At 40.0% G+C, this 21,210-nt stretch overlaps 1 protein-coding gene across 1 annotated transcript in view; it reads right to left on the reverse strand.

Moving 5' to 3' along the window:
- LAPTM4B (lysosomal protein transmembrane 4 beta) overlaps positions 1–21,210 on the reverse strand; it is a 62,028-nt gene that overhangs the window by 14,347 nt on the left and 26,471 nt on the right. The window contains exons 3-6 of the mRNA XM_019973820.2: positions 14,575–14,648; positions 14,119–14,241; positions 11,002–11,100; positions 6,381–6,476 (exon numbers count right to left, since the gene is read on the reverse strand). Coding sequence (XP_019829379.1) covers positions 6,381–6,476; positions 11,002–11,100; positions 14,119–14,241; positions 14,575–14,648 — 392 coding nt within the window. The remainder of the gene's footprint in view (positions 1–6,380; positions 6,477–11,001; positions 11,101–14,118; positions 14,242–14,574; positions 14,649–21,210) is intronic.

The raw sequence follows: 21,210 nt of genomic DNA on the forward strand, positions 1-21,210 counted from the left end.
ACGGTGTCCTCTTGGGAAGTTACCTACTTGGCGCCTCGGTTTCCTCTTTGCTACCCAGGGGGTCAACTTCAATGACTCTTGTGCAACCTGGGTCATATACGTAAAGCACTTGGCCCAGAGCCTACCATTGTGACCTAAGTGTCTGGGGAGAAACCCACAGTACAAAAGCCACTGAGCAGGAGGCAGAGGCAGAGAAGGGAGGGCCCTCACTGGGCTTCCTCCGAGCTCGGCTGGATGACGCTTGCGGGAACACAGCTGAGGAGACGAGGGCTGGCCGGTTACCTCTCAGTCCGAGTCAGCTCCTACCCTTCAGGTGAGGGATCTGACGTTTCTAGTTACAGTCACAGCAAGCGGCGTTCTGAGAAATCACGCTTGTTCCACGTTCCCTCGTTAGCAGCGATCGCTGCGGCCTCCGACAGCCCTCTCCAATCTCCCCTCTCTTCACCCTCTTTGCTACCTCCCTGCGTCACCACTGCCTCATCTTCACCATCACCCTGATCCTGACCATGGAAATGGTCTCCTGAATGTTCTCTCTGCTTCTCTGAGACGCTGCCAAGTCTACCTCAACCTCTCACAATTTTAAAATTAAAAATAAAAGGCTTAGATCACAACAACTACTTAATTACAAGGGAAAAGAAGATACCTAAAACGGAGATATTACAAATAAGATGTCTCACTCATATTCTAGTACTCACTAGGTCACAAGCTTCAGAGCCAGTAACTCAAAGGCTGAAGTTTTAAATCCTGTTATCAAAGAACCTTCTTCCAGCCATTCCCTCCACACTGCCTCCTAGACCCTCTGGTTCATAGAGGCATACTGTGGTCAAGGGGCTGTTTTGTGAGGTTATGTTCAATCGACATGAATCTGAAGTGCCCAGGACTGGCAGAGATCTTCAGAGCCGGCCTGGCTGTGTCTGTGCTCAGTCCTGTCTGACTCTTTGGGACCGCATGGACTATAGCCCACCAGGCTCCTCTGTCCATGAGATTTTCCCAGGCAAGAATGCTAGAGTGACAAGTTTTAGCTGCTCTTAGCCAATTAAAAGAGGTTTTAACAATTCAATTTGCATAAACTTTAATGTGAAAGAAATCTATTTCTATAATCCACATGTTTAGTATTTTAATATGCTCTTTCTCTTAAGGCTTGATTTTGATGAAGGCAGGGGAGTGAATGTGGCATTATGTAGTATGTATCCAGAACGTGATTTCTACAACATTCTAAAGAGAAGACTGCATCTCTTTAGGGTGCCTAACCCTATATTGTATGGCAGTGACTCAAAGGGATATTTTAAATGTTCAAGTAAAATACTACAAAGCCTGTTAGGTACTACCCTAATACTCAAAAGTAGTCTGGACCTGACTATTTAATGAAATCAACAATGAGGTATTTCTTTTGGCCTAAGAGCATCATGGAGGAGGTAACAGCAACCCACTCTAGTAGTCTTGGCTGGAAAATTCCACGGACAGAGAAGCCTGATGAGGTATATAGGCCGTAGGGTCACGAAGAGTCAGACATGACCTAAGCCCAAGTCCGCATACGCTGGAAGAGCATCAAGGGGGGAACAAAAACCCAAGACCCCAAGAGACATTATAACTAATAGCACTTGTGACCTCTCTATCTTCAAGTGTTTCTTTCAAAGATTTTTGTTTTGGTTTAGTTAAGAAACTAGAATGATTAACCCAGAGAATAACCTCCAATATCTAATGAACTCTATTCTCCCTGAGTAGTATCTGAAAAAGTAGGTATTTGCCGAATAATATGTGTGCTGTTTTAGAGAAGAAAACGGAAGCACATTTATTTTCTACCAACCAGAGCCCCAGTTCTCTTCCCACAGAGGTCACCCTGAGACTCTTCAGCCTGGGAGAAAAGCCATCTGGCTTAACACTTGATAGGAAATGAAAGACACGACGTGTTATTATGTCCATGTGGATTCCCAATAAAGACATGGGCAACGGGGAAACATATGTTATTACACACTATGAGGACATCTTAATAAAGCTAGGAGACCAGGGGAAATGACAGAACAACATCATTCAAACCCCTATTTAGGGTGCAGAGGGAGGCTTCAGTATATTTGTTGTCGTTTTATTTTTTTTTTTAAGTTAGCTAACTAGAATTCCTTTAATACTAGTTAAAACAATCTTTAAATATGTAGAGTCCTCTTTAAAAATCCATTCTCCAACCCTAGAAATGCAGATTATGGTCCTTACTGAAAGGAAGCAGGGTTCCTTAGAGAAATAGCTGATTCCAGGTCTAGGACAGGATATGGACAAGGTGAGCCTAGAACAATGTCAATGTCAGTGAGACAGCAAAGAAGCACTCAGAGCACCAGTTATATAAAGATGCCAACTTGAAGAGGCCCTAACTGGGAAAGATGGCACAATTTGAGCATTAATAAGGATGGTAATGTACTGCTACTGCTAAGTCACTTCAGTCGTGTCCGATTCTGTGCGACCCCATAGACGGCAGGTAATGTACTAGCTGTTTAGAAAACCATTTTGCTTTTCCACTGAGGTCTAAAATGTGGAACAGTAGGTAAATTTTACTATTTAGGCTTACTGATAAAATTAATCAAAATAGCTGTCCTTTTTAAACAGAACATCCCCAGCTGTAATATTATAGGCCTGTTTTCATTAGTTCATTTATTACTTAAAAAAAAAAAAAAAAAGCCCCACTGGTCATCACTAGAAAATTATGGAACAACTTGTTTGAAAACTGATAAAGAGAACAAAATCATATGTATTTATCATTGCCTATGTACCACTAGGTAATTAAACAGAAAGTGAGGGAAAGTTTTTCTTCATAGGGTTATTACAGCTAATAAATGAAAAATAATAGAATGTCATCATATTTCAATTCCTAATGAATTGATATCAGTAGCTGCTGACATCTCAGATAGAATCAACCAGATGTTATCTCCTTCCTGATGGAAGAACAAATGCATCAACTATAGTCTTGCAAACAAGGAATATGGAAATATAAGAAGTCCTTTGATCCAACAACTAACCTATTGGAAATACAGAGAACTGTATTAGAGCTATGCAATCAAGTTAAATCTAGTTTGTGGCCCAAAGTTATTTCTTTAAAAAAAAAAAGTATCAAGTCTTAAAATATATACTGACCCACAGATCCTGTTGCAAATAAACTGCCAGGAAAATTAACATGAAGCAACTGAAAATCTAAATACATACTGGATATTTTATGATGTTAAGGATGTTATTTTAGATATAATAAGGACTCTTTAGAATAATACTCACAATACCATTATTTAAAAAAAAAACACACACACACACACTCTTTAAAAACACTGCCAGAAAGCTGAGATTTTAGATGGTGATCTATCCCTATCTTGTGTTATCCATGCAAGGTATGAGAAATGATATATGTCCCTTTCCCAGGAATACCATTCATTTAAAAAAAAAAAGGAGAGGGGAAGGGTCACTGGGAATTTTGAGAAAAGTAAAAACATATCATCAGTTTCCTTATCTTAAAAATGGCAAGTTGATAGAGAATGCCTAAGATAATGACCAATAACCACCATGGAGCGATTCCCCCAGGACGTTCTGTCAACACACCAGGAAGAATCACAGCTGGCACCAGTCCATGGTCCCAAATCCTAGCTACTATTAACTACTGCCAAGTTGGAAATCTTTCTGAATAAAGGCCTATTATTAGAAGAGCTGGGATGTCTCAACAATTTTTTTTTTTAAGTACAACTATTTTTGAGTGCTGCTGCTAAGTCACTTCAGTCGTGTCCAAATCTGTGTGACCCCAGAGATGGCAGCCCACCAGGCTCCGCTGTCCCTGGGATTCTCCAGGCAAGAGTACCGGAGTGGGGTGCCACTGCCTCCTCCAATGCGTGAAAGTGAAAAGTGAAAGGGAAGTCGCTCAGTCGTGTCCGACTCCTAGTGACCCCATGGACTACAGCCCACCAGGCTCCTCTGTCCATGGGATTTTCCAGGCAAGAGTACTGGAGTGGGGTGCCATTGCATTTCTGAGTGCATTGAACCCTAAATAAAACGTACCTGTTAATTCTTACCTAATTCTGAATCTCAAAGAACAGAAAATAAAAGCGTCCTCTAAAAAGCTAGTTGGACGCATTTTAGGGACTCCCTCATGATTCTTAAATTCTCTAGGCACCGCAATTTTTACAATTTTCAAGAATATCCTTTGATCTGAGGTATATCTATCTATGAAGCCCTTCTGCTTTGCTTCTACTAAAAATACGCAAAACATATGTATGTGTGTGTGTATATATATGTACAAGTAATATATATATATATATGTATGATATATACATACATACATATATATACATATTATTCACACACAAAACCCTTCAAAAAGCTATGAAAAACCACCAAAAGTACATCCAAACAAACACATACAATATGGGAATTATCTTCTCTGAAATACTTTTCAAAAATGGAGGTAATAAAAGTCCCACACATTCATAATATTTAGGATGAGGCTCTGATAATATCTTGCTTGTTTAGCAACTTTACTGGTTTCTCAAATCCCCAAATCTCAAACTTTTTTACTAGTTCAGCGGGACAATGAATGTATTCTGAGATGTGTTTTTAAAGGGAAAATAGAAAGATATTGATAGGTAACTAATACCCTAGAAACTGAGAGAGAAGGAAAACATGCTTAACTGTGTTATGTGGCAGACTGGATGGGAGGGGCGTTTGGGGAAGAACAGATGTGTGTAAGTGAACCACTGAGTCTCTTTGCTATCCACCTAAAACTGTCACAACTCACACTCCAATATAAAATTAAAAGTTAAAAAAAAAAGTTACAGTAATTGTGAAGTTATTTTTTTAAAGAGACGTACTGACCCAAAAGGAATTCTCTGAAGGTTAAAGGTTTGCTAGGCAGAACGTGTTTCCCTGTGATGAGTGCACACGACTTTGCAGGTGTCCCAAAGGGCACGCTGGGTTAGCGCATCTGATCATAGTGAAGCCTCTCCTTAAACCGCTGCTCATGCATTTCTGACTCAAGTTGACACCTGCTAACTGAGGACTTAGGAAAACTCTTCACATAAAATACTCTTTCTTGCAGAAATTCCACATACGTATCAGTGATACCAGCTAGCACCTGTGTATTTACTATAAGGTCTGAAGTTGTTTGGAAGGAATGATGCTGAAGCTGAAAGTCCAGTACTTTGGCCACCTCATGCAAAGAACTGACTCATTGGCAAAGACTGATGCTGGGAGGGATTGGGGGCAAGAGGAGAAGGGGACAACAGAGGATGAGATGGCTGGATGGCATCACCGACTCGATGGACGTGAGTCTGAGTGAACTCCGGGAGTTGGTGATGGACAGGGAGGCCCGGAGTGCTGCAATTCATGGGGTGGCAAAGAGTCGGACATGACTGAGCGACTGAACTAAACTGGTTTTATCCCCATTTGATACAGGAGGAAATCAAGTTAGGAACAGGCTAAATTATTTCAGTAAGGCCAGAATGAGCAAGTGACAACAATTTAAAAAACAAAACCAAAAAAAAAAACTCCATTCTAGTTTAGAACAGACACATCATCTCTATCCTTTCATCTGTTCTGTCCATTCCATCAACTCCAATCCCATCCACCTGGACCCATCCCAGGACCCATCCCTCATGTTCATGTCACCCATCACCATGCTTCCATTCAGCATTCCTCACCATCCTTCCATTCAGCATTCCATACCTGTATCGAGCAGTGCATCAGGCACAGTGATGGAGACACAGAAGGGTAGTACCTAGGGGGCTTGTCCTTTTACCACGAGGCAGGCAAGATCATTTACATAAAGGACCAATGATTTTTTAAAGACACTTCCAGTGAAGACGTGTTGCCCAAAATCATACTTAACAGGTTTGGAAAATTTAAGTATGAATAACAGAGATCATCTCAATTCTTTTACTAAAGCTTAAATATACAGGACAAGTTTTAAAAACACAGTAAACTCCATCAGCTGGCTAACTCAGTTGGTACAGCCTAAGACTTTAAAATGCAATAAGCTCTGCTATTTGTTCTACCTATACTATCACATTTTTTAAGTTTAATTTCACATGTCAAAGGAGAAGGTATATAGTCATACAGAATCGATAACTAGAGTTATCTACCATGGTTTAATAATGCAAGTTTAAGATACACAAATGTGGAGAGGCACATATTATCTATTTGTAATAATTTTTAAGTGAATCAAAAGCTCAGCCATCTAGATTTTAATATGCTATAAGGAAAACAAAACACATTCCATTCAACTATGAATCCTTTGATGACTAAGCAACTCATGAATATGTCTCAACAACAGTGAAAAAAGCAGCAAACACTAGAAACGCGGAGAAGGCATCATATAAGGGGCATGTGGAGATCTCCTTGTGAAGCGAAATCAGACCTACCGTAGTGTCGTTGCTGGTAACATAAACCAGGACATCAGAGGAGTTCCTGCCATTGATATATCGGTAGCAGTTCCAAACACAGCTAATCAAGTAACCCTGCAAATAAGCGGTCATTATTAGGACCTTAATTTTCAAACTTCAGATAATTTAAAATATCACCATGGATAAAGCCACATTGCAAAACGTTTATTTACATAAATTGTAAACACACATTAACTCTACTAAGCCAAAACACCTTTAAAATTACAAATTTTGGGTACAGTAACTTTCTGGCCCAAGGTGACACTACAGCCTTATTCCACCACCCCATGCAGAAGGTGATGAGGAGAACTGGGCCGAAGTAGGAGAAAATTTCCAAGAAAAGGGAGTGAAAGCAGCATTCTCTACAAATATTGATTGCCCCTCAGAGTTACAGAACAACCACTTCATTAGCCAATTCTCATCACATTTTAACTCTGCATCATTGGGATTTTTACTCTGCATCATTATATATAATTTTATTATACAAGTCAACTTAAAAAAAAAAAGAGGTTCATAGCATGTCAATCTGCTTCATGGTCAATAAAATTCACTAAAACATTTCCATTTTCATAATGAACTATCCAAAGAGGATCATTACAATTCAGGTTCAAAATAAAGACATACTAGAAATAAAGCATGAGCTCATGGGAAATGTTTAAAATATGAACTCTTTGCACTTTCATTCCCATCATGGGTAATTAGATTAAGACGAAATGATTTTAAAGGCCCTTTCTAGCTTTGAAATTCTTTGATTAAAAGACGTTTAAAGATATGGAGAAAATGGAGCCTCCTACATTGCTGTTGAGAATGTAAAATGGTGCCATGTGGAGAACAGTCTGCAAGTTTCTCTAAAGTTTAAATAGTTACCACATGACCCGGAGAGTTCACTCTGAGGTATATACCCAAGAGAAACGAAGACGTTATGTCCACACAAAAGCTTGTGTTATCCATAATATCAAGAGTAAAACAATCCAAGTATCTGTCAAGACTGGACAAACAAAATATTCCATTGTATGATGTTTAAACAATGGAATATTATTCAGCAAGAGAGAAACTTCTGATACACGCTACGGCACGGATGAACCTTGGAAATGTCAAAGCAGCCAGTCACAAAGGACTAAGCATTGTACGATTCCATTTACATGAAAAGTCCAGAATAGGCAAATCCACAGGGACACAAAGCAGATTAGTGGTTACCAGGAGCAGGGGATGGGGGTGAGGGAAATCCTCAAGTGGTAAAAATGTTCCAAAATTACACTGTTTAACCACTGAGCTGTGTTTATACAACTCTGTGAATATACTGAAAACCACTGGATTGTACATTTAAATGGGAGAACTTTAGGAGATGTATATATATATATATATATATGAGAATATCTATATATAGGAGAACATGACATGTGAATTATATCTCAAAGTTGCTTTACAAAAAAAGACATTTAAAGAACAAATGGGGTACGTGTCAACACTTTTCAGCAGAGTGAGGTGAACACTCTGTTGTGTACTTAGAAAGCTGTCTGAAACTGCATTTTGTACTTGGGGGTTATTATTTCCAGCAGTTAAACTTTGTGTGATAATGTTAAGATGAAAATGTTATTTATTGTGTAATGCTATTTTAGTAAAATGTTTTCTGAATGGCAGTAATCTGAAACCAGAGAACAATGAGAAAGAGACGGAAAGGGTATTTTTCTTGAACGTTGTACACACAGTACGTTCAATTTACACGTAAACCCAACAATGTTCTTGCTTCTCCATAAAGCAAAAACAAAAAACCCTAGACTCATTGAGAATTTTAACACAAATCAAAAAGGAATGCTTGAACATTTTCTGTTGTGTCCTGTGCAAGAAGTTGTCCACCATTTTAGCAGTGAACAGAAGGTTCTTTTTAAGGCAAGAACTCTTTCTGACATGAGGCCTCCAAAATGATCAATCTCCAACTGAAGGTTAAACCTGGAGGGGAAGTACTTAGTGTCTGGGGCCTCTGCACTCTTGGGGGCCCCTTGCAACGCTTGGAACACACACTCACTCAACACTCCCATAGGAGAAAAATTGGCCTGATGTCTCTAAAACCCCAATAACTTACTTCAGTAAACTTACTTCCGTTGGACATTTCTGTAATCTTGATTAAAGAATTAAATATTTGGGGTGCAGTGGATACGAATCTGCCTGCCAATGCAGGGGACACAAGGTTTGATCCCTGGTCCGGCAAGATTTCACATGGCGCAGAGCAACTAAGCCCATGCACCACAAGCACTGAGCCCACGACCTAGAGCCCACAGGCTGCAACTCCTGAGCCTGCCAGCTGTAACCACTGAAGCCCGTGCGCCTAGAACTTGTGCTTCACAACCAGAGAAGCCATCACAATGATAAGAACGTGCATGGCAACGAAGAGTAGCCCCAGCTCACTGTAACTAGAGAAAGCCCGTGCAAAGCGGTAAGACCCGGCACAGCCAAAAGTTTACTAAAAAATTAAAATGTTAAAAAAAAAAAAAAAGACATGAACGTGCACTGACAGGATTAAGTACACCTGTCGTTTCTTTGGAGCTAGGTGGTAAGCGTTGTTACTTGCCAACCAAGGACAAAGTGAAACTGACTCAAGTCCTACTTGGGCTCCCAGAGACCACTAGCAATAAAACTTACTGAAGAGTCTAACAGTGAATTTAGGTTGTGAGAGCTACTAATCAGGCAAACGGATATGTGAAAGCACAAAACATAGATGTATTCACATTTTCTTTTTAACAATTACTGAGTCTCCACAAGGGAGAGGAAAATGAAGGTAGGATCTGTGTTCTCAAGGAAATGCAACCTGGTTAGTAGAGAACACATAAACACACAGTTTTATAATTATTACGTGTAACACATCACTCACAGGTTGGAGACAGTGCTGTGGACAATTTGTATGAAGCCTTTTATTAGATCACTATGATTTGCAACTGATAAAAGCACGACACCTACACCATCACCTAAGACGTGGCCTGGCACACGGGGGCTTTACCGGATAAGTGAGTGAGTGATGCACCTTCCCATCAGCTCATTTAACCTCACCGTCCCCCTACAGAATGTTTCCGTAGCTATCACTGCTGTTAAGTAAAGGAAGAAACCGAGGCTCTGGTCACACAACTGGAGACAGCAGTGACTGAAGCTAAATCTAGGTCCTCTGACTCAAAATCTGAAGTAAGCGTTTCCAATAAAAATGTCAATGGCTACACAATAAAAATGCATTTTTAAAGAGCAGTTTCTGGGCAATGGCACAGGGTAGCTTGGTCAGATTAACCTTCTTGCAGGTAAAAATGAGAAAATCTGGAATTAATAGACACAGATTATATAGGAAGGCATGGCTGAAGGGCTTCAATAGGGCAGAAGCTAAAGAGGAATCCAGCCTTCAGTGACAAAGCTCAAGGGGTGGGATTTGACAGTCCGAAGCCTCATGCCAGGGGTGGTCTGGGGCTGACTGAGCAGTCAGCAATCTGGGGTGTGGGGGCAGGAGCTGCAGGGGCGGTAAGCCTCAACATCCGTCTATAAAATTCACCCAAATCCTCACCACTAAACCATACGTGCAATATCAAAAAATGCAGAGTGTGCTCTATGGACAGAAAATGCAGACCTAAGTGACTTTCAGTGAATCATTTTCTTTCTACTCCTCTTCAACAAATTGCTATGACTCTGCTCCCGAAACGCAGCTTATTCAAGCTCACTGAGGCCTGATTTTTAAAGAACCGGGTAACTTTATACCTAATCAAAGACAATGAAAGATACTCAGAATTAAAACGTCAAAGTCTAACCTGGGAATTTTCTACTTAGTAGCATTCAAGTTCCAATAATTATGATGCTTTTATTACCAGATTTACAAAGATGAAAAAGCTAGAGGCCACTCAGTTGCTGAAGGTGAGGAAAATGTGGCTGCAGGGAGTGTTGAGTCATTCAACTTTAGGGGAGGGCAATCTGATAACCTACAGAAAACCTTCAAATTATGCACAGCCTTCTAATTTCAAGAAATACATCTTGAGGAAATAAATGTGTAAGTATACAAAAGATACATTTAATTTAATATATTCATTGCAGTACTATTTAGAAGTAAAAAAGTAGAAACTATCTCAATGTCCAAAAACAACTAATTTATAAAACTGCTAAGTTTATCTAATACATTGTTACAGAATATAATGTTCAAAGTTTATTACATTTTAAAATACAAATGACAAAAAAACCCACAAAATTCTGTAAAGCAATTACCCTTCAACTAAAAAAATTTTGAAAAGTTAAATGTGGAAAAAAATATTTTTTAAAAATCACATTACAAAGCGATGTGTACTGAGACATAGTAATGGATGCTATGGTACATAATACACACTGCATAAATGCACAACATTCATTTATTCACATCCAAACAAATTTTAGAATAACCTCGAGTTGGCCTGTGTTAAGTTTGGTGAGTGTTTATTTCTGTCATACAGATAAGAGAAGGAACAAAACTGTTAGGAATTCAAAAAGCAGTTCAGAAATTTAAAGCAAGATAATAAACAGACAGAAATTTGCCTACTTCTGTGGCATTCACGAATACATTCAATAATATTTAGAGCATAAGTAAAATCTTCATGCTTACCTTAAAAGCCAAGATAATGCTGATGAACAGAAGAATAATGAGGACCAAACAGGTAGGATTCACTGACATGATATCATCTTTGTAAGGAAAATCAGGAGGCTGCAAAAGAGAAGAGTCTTATTGGCAAATCTCATTAATTATCAAGCGCAACAAAGAGACCCAGCACAATCAAAAATAAATAACTTTTAAAAATAAAAACTAAAATAAAATACTGCCTTCTTTATATAGAGCGTTTTTGCTGATGCTACTTCTCAAAGAGCAGAATCTTGTATTAATAGGTATTTACAGCATTAAAAAGAATCAAAACTATTACATACAGAATGGATAGACAGGTCCTGTTGTATAGCACAGGGGACTATATTCAATATCCTGTGATATTAGAAATAGGAAAATATTCTTTTGTGATATTGGATATAGAAAAATATTCTTTTCCTATAATGGAAAAGAATATTTAAAAAAGGAATTCTGTATGTGCGTAACTGAGTCACTGTGCTGAATAGCAGATGGGTAGACTGTAAATCAAGTATACTTCAATAAAAAAATTTTTTAGTAAAAACAATGTGTATCTATGTATAACAATTCCTTCACTGTACAGCAGAATTAACACTGTAAATTACCATTATAAATCAACTATACTTGCATTAAAAAAAAAAGTCCTACCATCTGACCAAATTGATTCACTACCAGGGCAAAGGAAACCCTTTTAGGAGGACTTAAATCTGCTACTATATATAGTTCCTGGGAATGACAGGACATCACCATAAACCATGTGCTCAGCACAGATCAACGCTCTCATGGTAATCGGCTTAGACAGCGTATGTGGAAGGCAGCTCCGTGTGTGGTCACCCATCATCTCTCCCCGTCACCCAATACTGTGTGTTTGCATCCCACTTCAGCAGTAATCTGAGACTTAACAAAGGAGAAAACTCGTGATTCATGTGGCTGGCCCTCTCCAGGGGGACCCTCACCCACCGGTTTTCAAAGTCCCCTTCCATTCTGGCAAAATACCTAAGAAATAAAATCTAAGTCATTCCTTGTGATCAGCTCATCAAAAGGGCCCTTGCCCCTTGGAACCTGAAAGGGTTGTCTGTAGTACTGATCTCAAAGGGTTAAGAAGAAAATAAATGGATGTTGTTTACAAGACCAACATGAAATCTTACTGTTTTCAGAAACATGGGGGGGGGGGGGGGTGTGCGGTATGTGTGGGAAACGGGATTAAAGTGGGTGAGACCTTTTCCACAAAGATCTTTTACACTCTTTACCCCACAAATCTGAACGTGGTTTCTATATCCAGTTAAGACCTATAAAACACATGCACAGCTTACTTTATCTGTGTTTTACAAGGCTCCACATGAAAAGAGCAGGCACTGGGACTTCTCTCCATCAGCCTTCTCAGACAAGTCTCCCAGACTCACTGTATCTCAACTTGTCAACAAGAGCCGCAGTATCGGGGCAAGTCTGACGCCCCCTTTCACTGCTGACTGCCGCTTAGGCACTGTGATAACCGGGAGCCCTAGCTCGTTCCGCCCACACGGATCTTCAAGAAGGACATTCAGAAGATACCTACTTGTATAATTTGGTTTATACTTACACATAAGAAGTAGATAGTGATTCTCTAAACTGATACTAGGATCACCGTCAGCGTCGCTAACGTTTTTTACAAGTGAGTACAGAGTGACTGCACGATGCGTGCGTGACAGGAAGCCTGGGGAGCATCAGGAGTGCTCTAAATGCCTGCCTTTCTCCTCCTTATAAACCTTACAGAGGTCAGAACTATAGTCACGACTTGCCTCAATGTCCTCTACCTCATGACACACCTTCCCAACCCCCTCACGTGTCGGGCTACGCGGCAATCCTACTTCCTCCACAATTCCCAGGTGACGCTAGGAGCTCAGTGCCAGACGATCACTACAGAGTCAAGCCCAAGTCCTTACAGAGAGTGGTAGTTCTACAACCTGCGGGTCACGTGGAAACCCCCTCACGCAGAAACACTGGGCTGTTATCACAAGAAATAATATGTTAAGTTAGCTCATGGGAAAACACCAAAATTTCCTTGACACTACACTCTACGAAAACACAGACCTGTTTTCTAAGAAGCAGAAAGAAGCTATTTCCTACAGCAATGACCACCTGATACTCCAGAGGCTTTTCATACGTGGTCCACTGAGCACTAGCCACGTGATCCAGGCAGGCTCCCGAAAGATCAGGAACTCCTGTTGCCACACTTCTGGCCTGCCTCCCTCCCCGCCACGTCTCTTTTCCACTGACCTTCTTGACCTGTTACCACATCAAACCCCCAGTCTTGTATCTTCATCCCAGTAAACAACCTGCTTCTTCCCCCATGCTCAGACACTACTATTACAACCTCCAAAGACTGAACATTCTCTCCATTTAAAACATTTTTGATTTTGAAGAAATTACATTTTCATATACATTTTAATTTAAAACACAACAATTTTAAAACGTGAAGGCATGGATGTATTCTAACCTCACACCCTCCATGAGCTTCTTAATAGCAAGCCACCCATATTCACTCATAAGGTCACAAAGGACATTTAATAGAAAACCAGCCTCAAAAAGAAGCTGGAGGAAGAAAGGGGTTCTACAGTCAAATTAAGTGTGAGAACCAGTGTATATCAAGTTTCCCATGTATTTTCCATACACAGCAGAGGCAAAAAGCTACCCTCTGCTGATAACTGAGCAAATTGCATTTTACAAAACTTAGACAATTAGTAAGCAGCTTGTAAATTAGGTAGGTACCTCTAATATGGTCATCACCACTGATCTACCTCAGGGGGTTAAGTTTTCTCAAAAAGCATTCTGCTGCTGCTAAGTCGCTTCAGTCGTGTCCAACTCTGTGCGACCCCACAGATGGCAGCCCACCAGGTTCCCCCATCCCTGGGATTCTCCAAGCAAGAACACTGGAGTGGGTGAAAAGCATTCTAAGAAATTTAAAAATCTTTATTCGAAAATCTCTAATCTCAGATCCAAGTTAAAAATTCACAAATTATTATGTGTATGTTTATCTCTTACTTCCTTTTTATCCCGATCCTGACCAAAGATAGGGATATCTCTTGGATGTCACGAAGAGACATTGCGATTTTGAAGGTCACATACCAGCTGTCGTATGTATTCCTGGATGGAGTTTGGATAAACAAGTACGGTGACCGCAACCAAGGTGTTGAGGGCAAAATCAAAGATCTGGTAGCAGAAGAATGGGATGATCCAGGCTGCGCGTTGCTGAACAGGAGAGAGAAGAGTGTGTTAGTATGCTTGGTATTACAAAACATTATTTTAATTCAGAGAAATCTTAATATGAAGGGAAATGGAGAAGTATAAATACATTAAGGCGGGTCATGATGGCAACTTGATAAACCACACAAAAGCCTCCAGTGAACGATTCTGAGACTATAACATCGGTTTTCCATGTAACATTAACAAGAGATTTAAACTTCCAAAGATTCCTACAGGCAACTGGGAACAACCATAACTTACTTCTTAGAGACGGCAGCACAGATAACACGTGTAAGAGATGGAGGAAAAGGCCCAGGACCTTGTTTCCAAGCTGCTTACCTTGTATGCGCCGTACGTAGCCATGGCACAGATAAGGATCATGAGAACAGAAATCGCGATGGCAATGCACATGTCTGTCAAAAGTTTTTTAAGAAAGAAAGAAAATCAGTTGTAGCTCCACTGTTTTAACATTTTTTAGTCATTCTTCAAAGGCATTTTGTTTATAAACCAATTACAGACAAGAACTTTATACTAAGTACATCACCAGCGTTCCTTTGGAATTTAACAAGATGGTAACGGAAGCAAAGTGCCTGAAAGATGTCCTCCTTAAATCGTGTTTATACGTCTATATAAAATATGTGTCGGTCGCTCAGTGGTGTTTGACTCTATTTATAGATATATTAAATCGATTTAACATATTTAATAGATATTATATATATATATTTAACAGATATTAAATATATCTACATCTGTATTAAATATATAAAAATAAACATATCTGTATATATTAAACAGCTTGGTCTTCTGGTGCACTGAATTATATACCTAAAAACGGAGGTATTCTTTTAACAAATAGGTATCTAACTTGTATTTTACCATCTCATGTGTCTCGGACCCCTATTAAAACTTCGCACAGGCTTCCTATCTCACTCAAAAACCTCAATTTCTTGTCAAGGCCTGTATGTCTGTGTTCAGTCTAGAACCTGCCGGCCTCTCTCATCTCCTCCCACGTTTTCTTCTGCTTACCCTAATCCAGCCGTATCACCGAGTTCACTGAACACAGCAGAATCACCCCATTTCAGGGCCTCACACTGGCCCTGTAATGTGTCGTATTTTCACACGATCAGCTTTTGCCTTTACAATCACTCAGGTCTTGGCGCAACACCTCCAGGAGATCTTCCCTGGTCATCCTGGCTAACGGGGCCTCCCAGTCATGCCCACACGACTGCTGTATTTTCTTGACAGAACACATCACTACCGTCTTACTTATATTTGGTGCTTATGGACTGTCTCTCTTCCTCTGCTAGAGGAACCTTCCTGACAAAAATGAGTCTCTATGTCTCGTTCACTACTGCATGGAGAAGGTGGCATGCCACACGTGGGCACTGAGCCCTTGAACTGCAGCCAATCTAAAATAAGATGTGTTCTAAGACTGACATGTCCTCCAGATTTCAAGGCCTTAGTATACAAAAAATTAAACTATCTCGTTGATCATTTTTATCCTGATGACAAGGTGAAGTACTATTAGGGATATACTGAGTTAAATATATTATTAAAGGCAATCACCTATTTGAGTTACCTTTTTAAATGAGGCTACTAAGAAATTTAAAATGACTTATGTACTTGCACTGTATTTCTGCTGAAGAGTGCAGCTCTAAAGCCTATATCCCAGTAGGCACAAACTGAAGACTTGACTCAAGAGGTCGTGTCACCGTATTTTTAAGAGATTCTGATAAGAAGCACAATAAGGCTGGGTTTCTGAAGATAACACGTAGGGTTATCATCAGGCTAAGAGAATACAAAAAACCCTTGCAGTAAAGTTATCTGCACAGTGCTGTCAGTTTCCAAGGCATTTTCACAGCTATCTCACTGAGTCTTCCTAACTCTAAGGTAGAGGTTACTGTGCCCAATGAAGAGATTATGAAACCAGGGCTCAGAGGTTATGTAACTTGCTGAGATGGCATCTGCATCAAAAGGCTAAACTATGACTAATCCTGCTCTTATGATTTCAAATCTCTGACTCTACTATTCTATGCTGTTTCTCCTTAAGCTTTTAAATACTAACCAAATGAACCAATTTAGGCTGCCACTTCCTACAGGTATTTCTCCAAAGCAAAGCATTCCAGTTTTAGAACCACCTGCTCTATATCCTCAGCTTCAGCGATGAGAGGGTATTTCAAGCAGGAGGTTTACAAACAGAAGTACAAGGTCAAAGTACTTTCTGTGAGAGAATACAGATAAATCGGGACTTCCCTGGCAGTCCAGTGGTTAAGATTCTGCACTTCCAACGCAGCGAGGGGCAGGTTCATTCCCTCATTAGGGAACTAGATCCCACATGCACCAGGGCCCAACCAAAAAAAGTAAAAACAAAAAAAGATATATAGGGTTTCCCTAGTGGCTCACATGGTAAAGAATCTGTCTACAATGCGGAGACCTGGGTTCGATCCCTGGATTGGGAAGATCCCTTGGAGAAGAGAATCGCAACCCACACCAGGATTCTTGCCTGGAGAATTCCATGGACAGAGGAGCCTGGTGGGCTACAGTCCATGGGGTCGCAAAGAGTCAGGCACGACTGAGTGACTAACACAGACACAGATATAATGCAATAAATTAATAATAAAGCTGATGATTTTATTCATGGAGTAAAAATTTGATTTCCAAAAAAAAATTTTTGTAAGAGAATCAAAAGATGATGGGACTTCCCTTGAGGTCCAGTGGTTAAGAATCCGCCTGCCAATGCAGGAAACAGGTTCAATCCCTAGTCCCAGAAGATTCCATAAGCCATGGAGCAACTAAGCCCCTGCACCACAACCACTGAGCCCACGTGCCCTAGAGCCCATGTCCTGCAACGAGGGAAGCCACCACAGTGAGAAGCCCACACGCCACAACCAGAGCGTGGCCTCGCACTGCGCAAGGAGAAAAAGCCTGCAGGCAGCCCGAAGACCCAGCACAGCCAAATAAATACATTAATTAATGTTTTAAAAACAGATGATGAATACTGGTCAGTACCTAAAGAGTATGATTTCTGTTAGGATACACGTATTTACTTTATAACTTTAATGCTAAATGACATCACCTTCCCCTGTTACGTGGGAAGAGGTACCAACGGGGCATTTCATGTAAGCCTCCTAGTCTTCTCGCTAGGCCAAGTAACCTGGCCAAGACTGCCCAGCTACCAGGTGGTGGATGAGATACTCTAGCCAAGAAAGTCTACCTCCAGAAGCAACGCTCTTCCATGCTATCCAGCTGGGAAGGAGATAGAGCAAGTGCAGTGGTGGAGGTCAGGCCTGCGAATCCAGAGCCTCCCTAAGAGGAGCTGGACATCCTTTATTACATGCAAAGCGTGTGAGAACCTGTGGCAATCTCTGAAACTTGAACTCGGGCAGAAGTTCACTATTTTCTTGTTTGCCTTACTTTAACAGTTTTTAAATTCTGTACAAATATCTTCTATAATGAGAAAAATTAATTTTATAAAAGCCAACCCATTGTGGGATACTCTTTGACTCCCTCATGCATCTTAAAAAAAACAGAGATAAACAATTAAACTCAAGGCTTTATTAAAAAAAAAAAAAATCAATGACCTTTATATTAACATAATTTATATAAGGTTATAATAGGTTATAATACAATTTATATAAGTTATCTCTATGTTAACATTAGACTTATCAATGTTAATATAGAAAAATTAAAATCTTGAATATTTTTATGTCCTATTCTGTCTAAAAATAAAACCACTCCAGGACTAAATCTCACATAATCATTAAAAATTTTTTTTATTTCCATCTTTCTCAAAAATATAAAACTCAGGAGAAATTTGAAAGGCATAAATAAAATTAAAGTCATACAGTATCCTATCACCACTCACAATGAGAAAACAGAAAAATGTTAATTTGAGGTAAGGAAATTTTCAAAATTCTATTCCTATAAAAGTAACTATACTAACCACACTGAACAGAATGAATAAATCCCAAGCATATGACACAGCTTAGGTAGGATCAAGGTCTAAGTCAAATAAAAACTCAGAGCAAAAAAACAAAACAAAACAAAAAAAAAACGCAGAGCAGATAAGATAAAACAGGCGAATAAATCTCGTATCTCCTAGCAATCTAGAGGAGAAGTCAACGCCTCTGAAATAAGGTGTAGCATACCGTGGCAAACACCAGAGTTACTCTGAAGAATTAAAATTCATAAATATGTCGACAGGCAAATGAGGAACTGGTTCTAATAACAGGGATTTTTACAACCAGTAACCTACTGGTCAGTGGCAGAAATGCCCTTTACTCATTCTGTGCACAGCACACCCGCCGGGCAGATCACACTGCCCTCAGCTGCTTCCTACATTAAATTCCTGGCTTAATGATGCCGTGCTCGTTTGAAAAGGTTCAGAAGAAAAGCTACATACACCACAGGCCACAAAAGGCATAATTAGAAAACATTTCCTGATACTTAGCCAATCACTCAAACAGAAAAGGAGCTTCCGGAAATGCCTTTGTTAAAGTTAACCTAGTTCTCATTCTACTCTCCCTTTGGATTTCTCCCTTTGCCTTTCTTGGATTTTTCTTTCCATAAAACTGGTAGCTAAGTAGATGACTACCTGATTTGCACTTGTATTCTTACCTGCATTCTTAGGGCTCACTTTTCTCTAATTTTTGGCCACATTTCTGGCTTCTGAAAACAATATTTGAGGTATATTTTCACAATTAAATCTAGAAGAGAACGCTTTTCAGATGCCTTCACACACACACACACACACACACACACACACACACACACACACACACACAAAGTCCTCATCCAGTTCTCTGCCCCCAGCAGGCAGACTCATATGGGCCATCATCAACAGGCCTGTATTACCCTTTGGCATCAGTTGAGTTCAGCCGAGGAACCCGGACAAGGGATTGGAGAGAATAAGAGGCTGCCCCTTGCTGTGAGGCGGCCTCGGGTTGGCTCTGACCCAAAGATAGCTCTGTGCTCCCTAGAAAGAGGTCAAGGCTCCTTCATATCTAGGGACAGTTAACAGCTGGCCTTGATCAAGCAAATGACATCACCACCCCTAGTGGTCTTCTTAGACCTGTATCTCTGTAAAAAGATCTTGAAAATAAATATTCACTGAATTACCTTTTTAAAAAAATAAGACCGCTGTCAAGACGTAGAATATACAATCTTTTGAGCCATGTGATTTAAAGGATTAGAAAGATGAAAAGGGTGGAAGGGTGGGAAGTAGATGAATGAAAATAAAAGGCAACAATCGTTCCTATGGCTCCACTTCCTCTGCTGTTGCATCTGTATGTCTATTTCCTCAAAACACTGGGATGTCACGCACTAGTGGACTGACTGCCCAGCTGGTTTGGGGGTTTGTTAATAGCAGAAAGGCAGCCTTGGCCTTTTCCAACGTAGTGCCAAGAGCCACAGGGAAGGCCCCAGCCGATCATTCTGTTTTTCTTTCTATTTCTTAGTTTTTATTATCAAAACTTTCAAACATACACATTACTATGTAAGTATACAGACAGCAGTATAAAGAACCCTCAGCACCTGTTTGGTTTGGATTGTCTCATCTCTCAACACTGCACTTCTGTCCAGTCTGCCACTGGGAAAAATGTGGATTGCTTCCAGTTTTTCGTTCAGTTCAGTCGCTCAGTCGTGTCCAACTCTTTGCGACCCCATGAACTGCAGCACGAAAGGCCTCCCTGTCCATCACCAACTCCCAGAGTTCACTCAAACCCACGTCCATTGAGTCGGTGATGCCACGCAACCATCTTATCCTCTGTCGTCCCCTTCTCCTCCTGCCCTCAATCTTTGCCAGCATCAGGGTCTTTTCCAATGAGTCAGCTCTTCGCATCAGGTGGCCAAAGTATTGGAGTTTCAGCTTCAACATCAGTCCTTCCAATATTCAGGACTAATTTCCTTTAGGATGGACTGGTTGGATCTCCTTGCAGTCCAAGGGACTCTCAAGAGTCTTCTCCAACACTACAGTTCAAAAGCATCAATTCTTCAGTGCTCAGCTTTCTTTATAGTCTAACTCTCACATCCATACATGAATACTGGAAAATTGAAGGGGCATAGTGATTCACTACTGGGCTTGTAATTTCAACTTCTTTTATATCCAATAATGTGAAGACTATTTTCATGTTTCTTAGTCATACGAATACCTTCCTTTGTGAAGTATCTGTTTTTCTCTTTCTTGATTTCACACAGAACAATTTAAAGACCACCCTTTCTTCAAAAAATGTTATCTTAAATGAAATGTCTATATATGGTACACAAATTCTTACTATTGTAATGGTTATTTCCTCCTCAGAAACAAATTTCTTATTATTTTATTGGTCATATATTATTTACCCAATGAATAACATTAAGTTTTGGACTTCCCTGTAGCTCAAATGGTAAAGAATCTGCCTACAATGCAGGAGACCCAGGTTCGATCCCTGGGTTAGGAAGATCCTCTGGAGAAGGGAATGGCCATCCACTCCAATATTCTTGCTTGGAGACTCCCATAGACAGAGAAGCCTGGAAGGCTACAGTTCGTGGGGTCACAGAGTCAGACACAACTGAGTGACTACTAACACACTAAAGTTAAGTTTGGCTTGAAAGATAACTTTGCTGCAAAATGAATCAGAAATTAATTGGGATAATCTGCTATTTGGCATTATGTTTGGCTCTGAAAGCTCCTGTTACAGTTTATTGCCAGTCCATTAAAGTTTCAAATAAGACTGTGAAATCTGTTTATCTGAATTTTACCTGTTTGTTTGCTCCCTAATGTCCTTTTTCTGTTCCAGGGTCTAATCCAGGGCCTCATACTGCATGTTCCTGGATCTCCTTTGTTTCCTTCAATCTATGACAGTTTTCTAGTCTTTCCTAGGGTATTCCTTTTTAACCATATAAATATGGTTATAAGTTACAAATGTATTACACGTTTTTGTATATAAATCATGTAAAAATACAAATGTTCAAGAGCTAGCTTTTTTTTAAAAAAGA

This window comes from Bos indicus, chromosome 14 (assembly GCF_029378745.1).
Source record: "Bos indicus isolate NIAB-ARS_2022 breed Sahiwal x Tharparkar chromosome 14, NIAB-ARS_B.indTharparkar_mat_pri_1.0, whole genome shotgun sequence".
In the NCBI taxonomy this organism is placed as follows: domain Eukaryota; kingdom Metazoa; phylum Chordata; class Mammalia; order Artiodactyla; family Bovidae; genus Bos; species Bos indicus.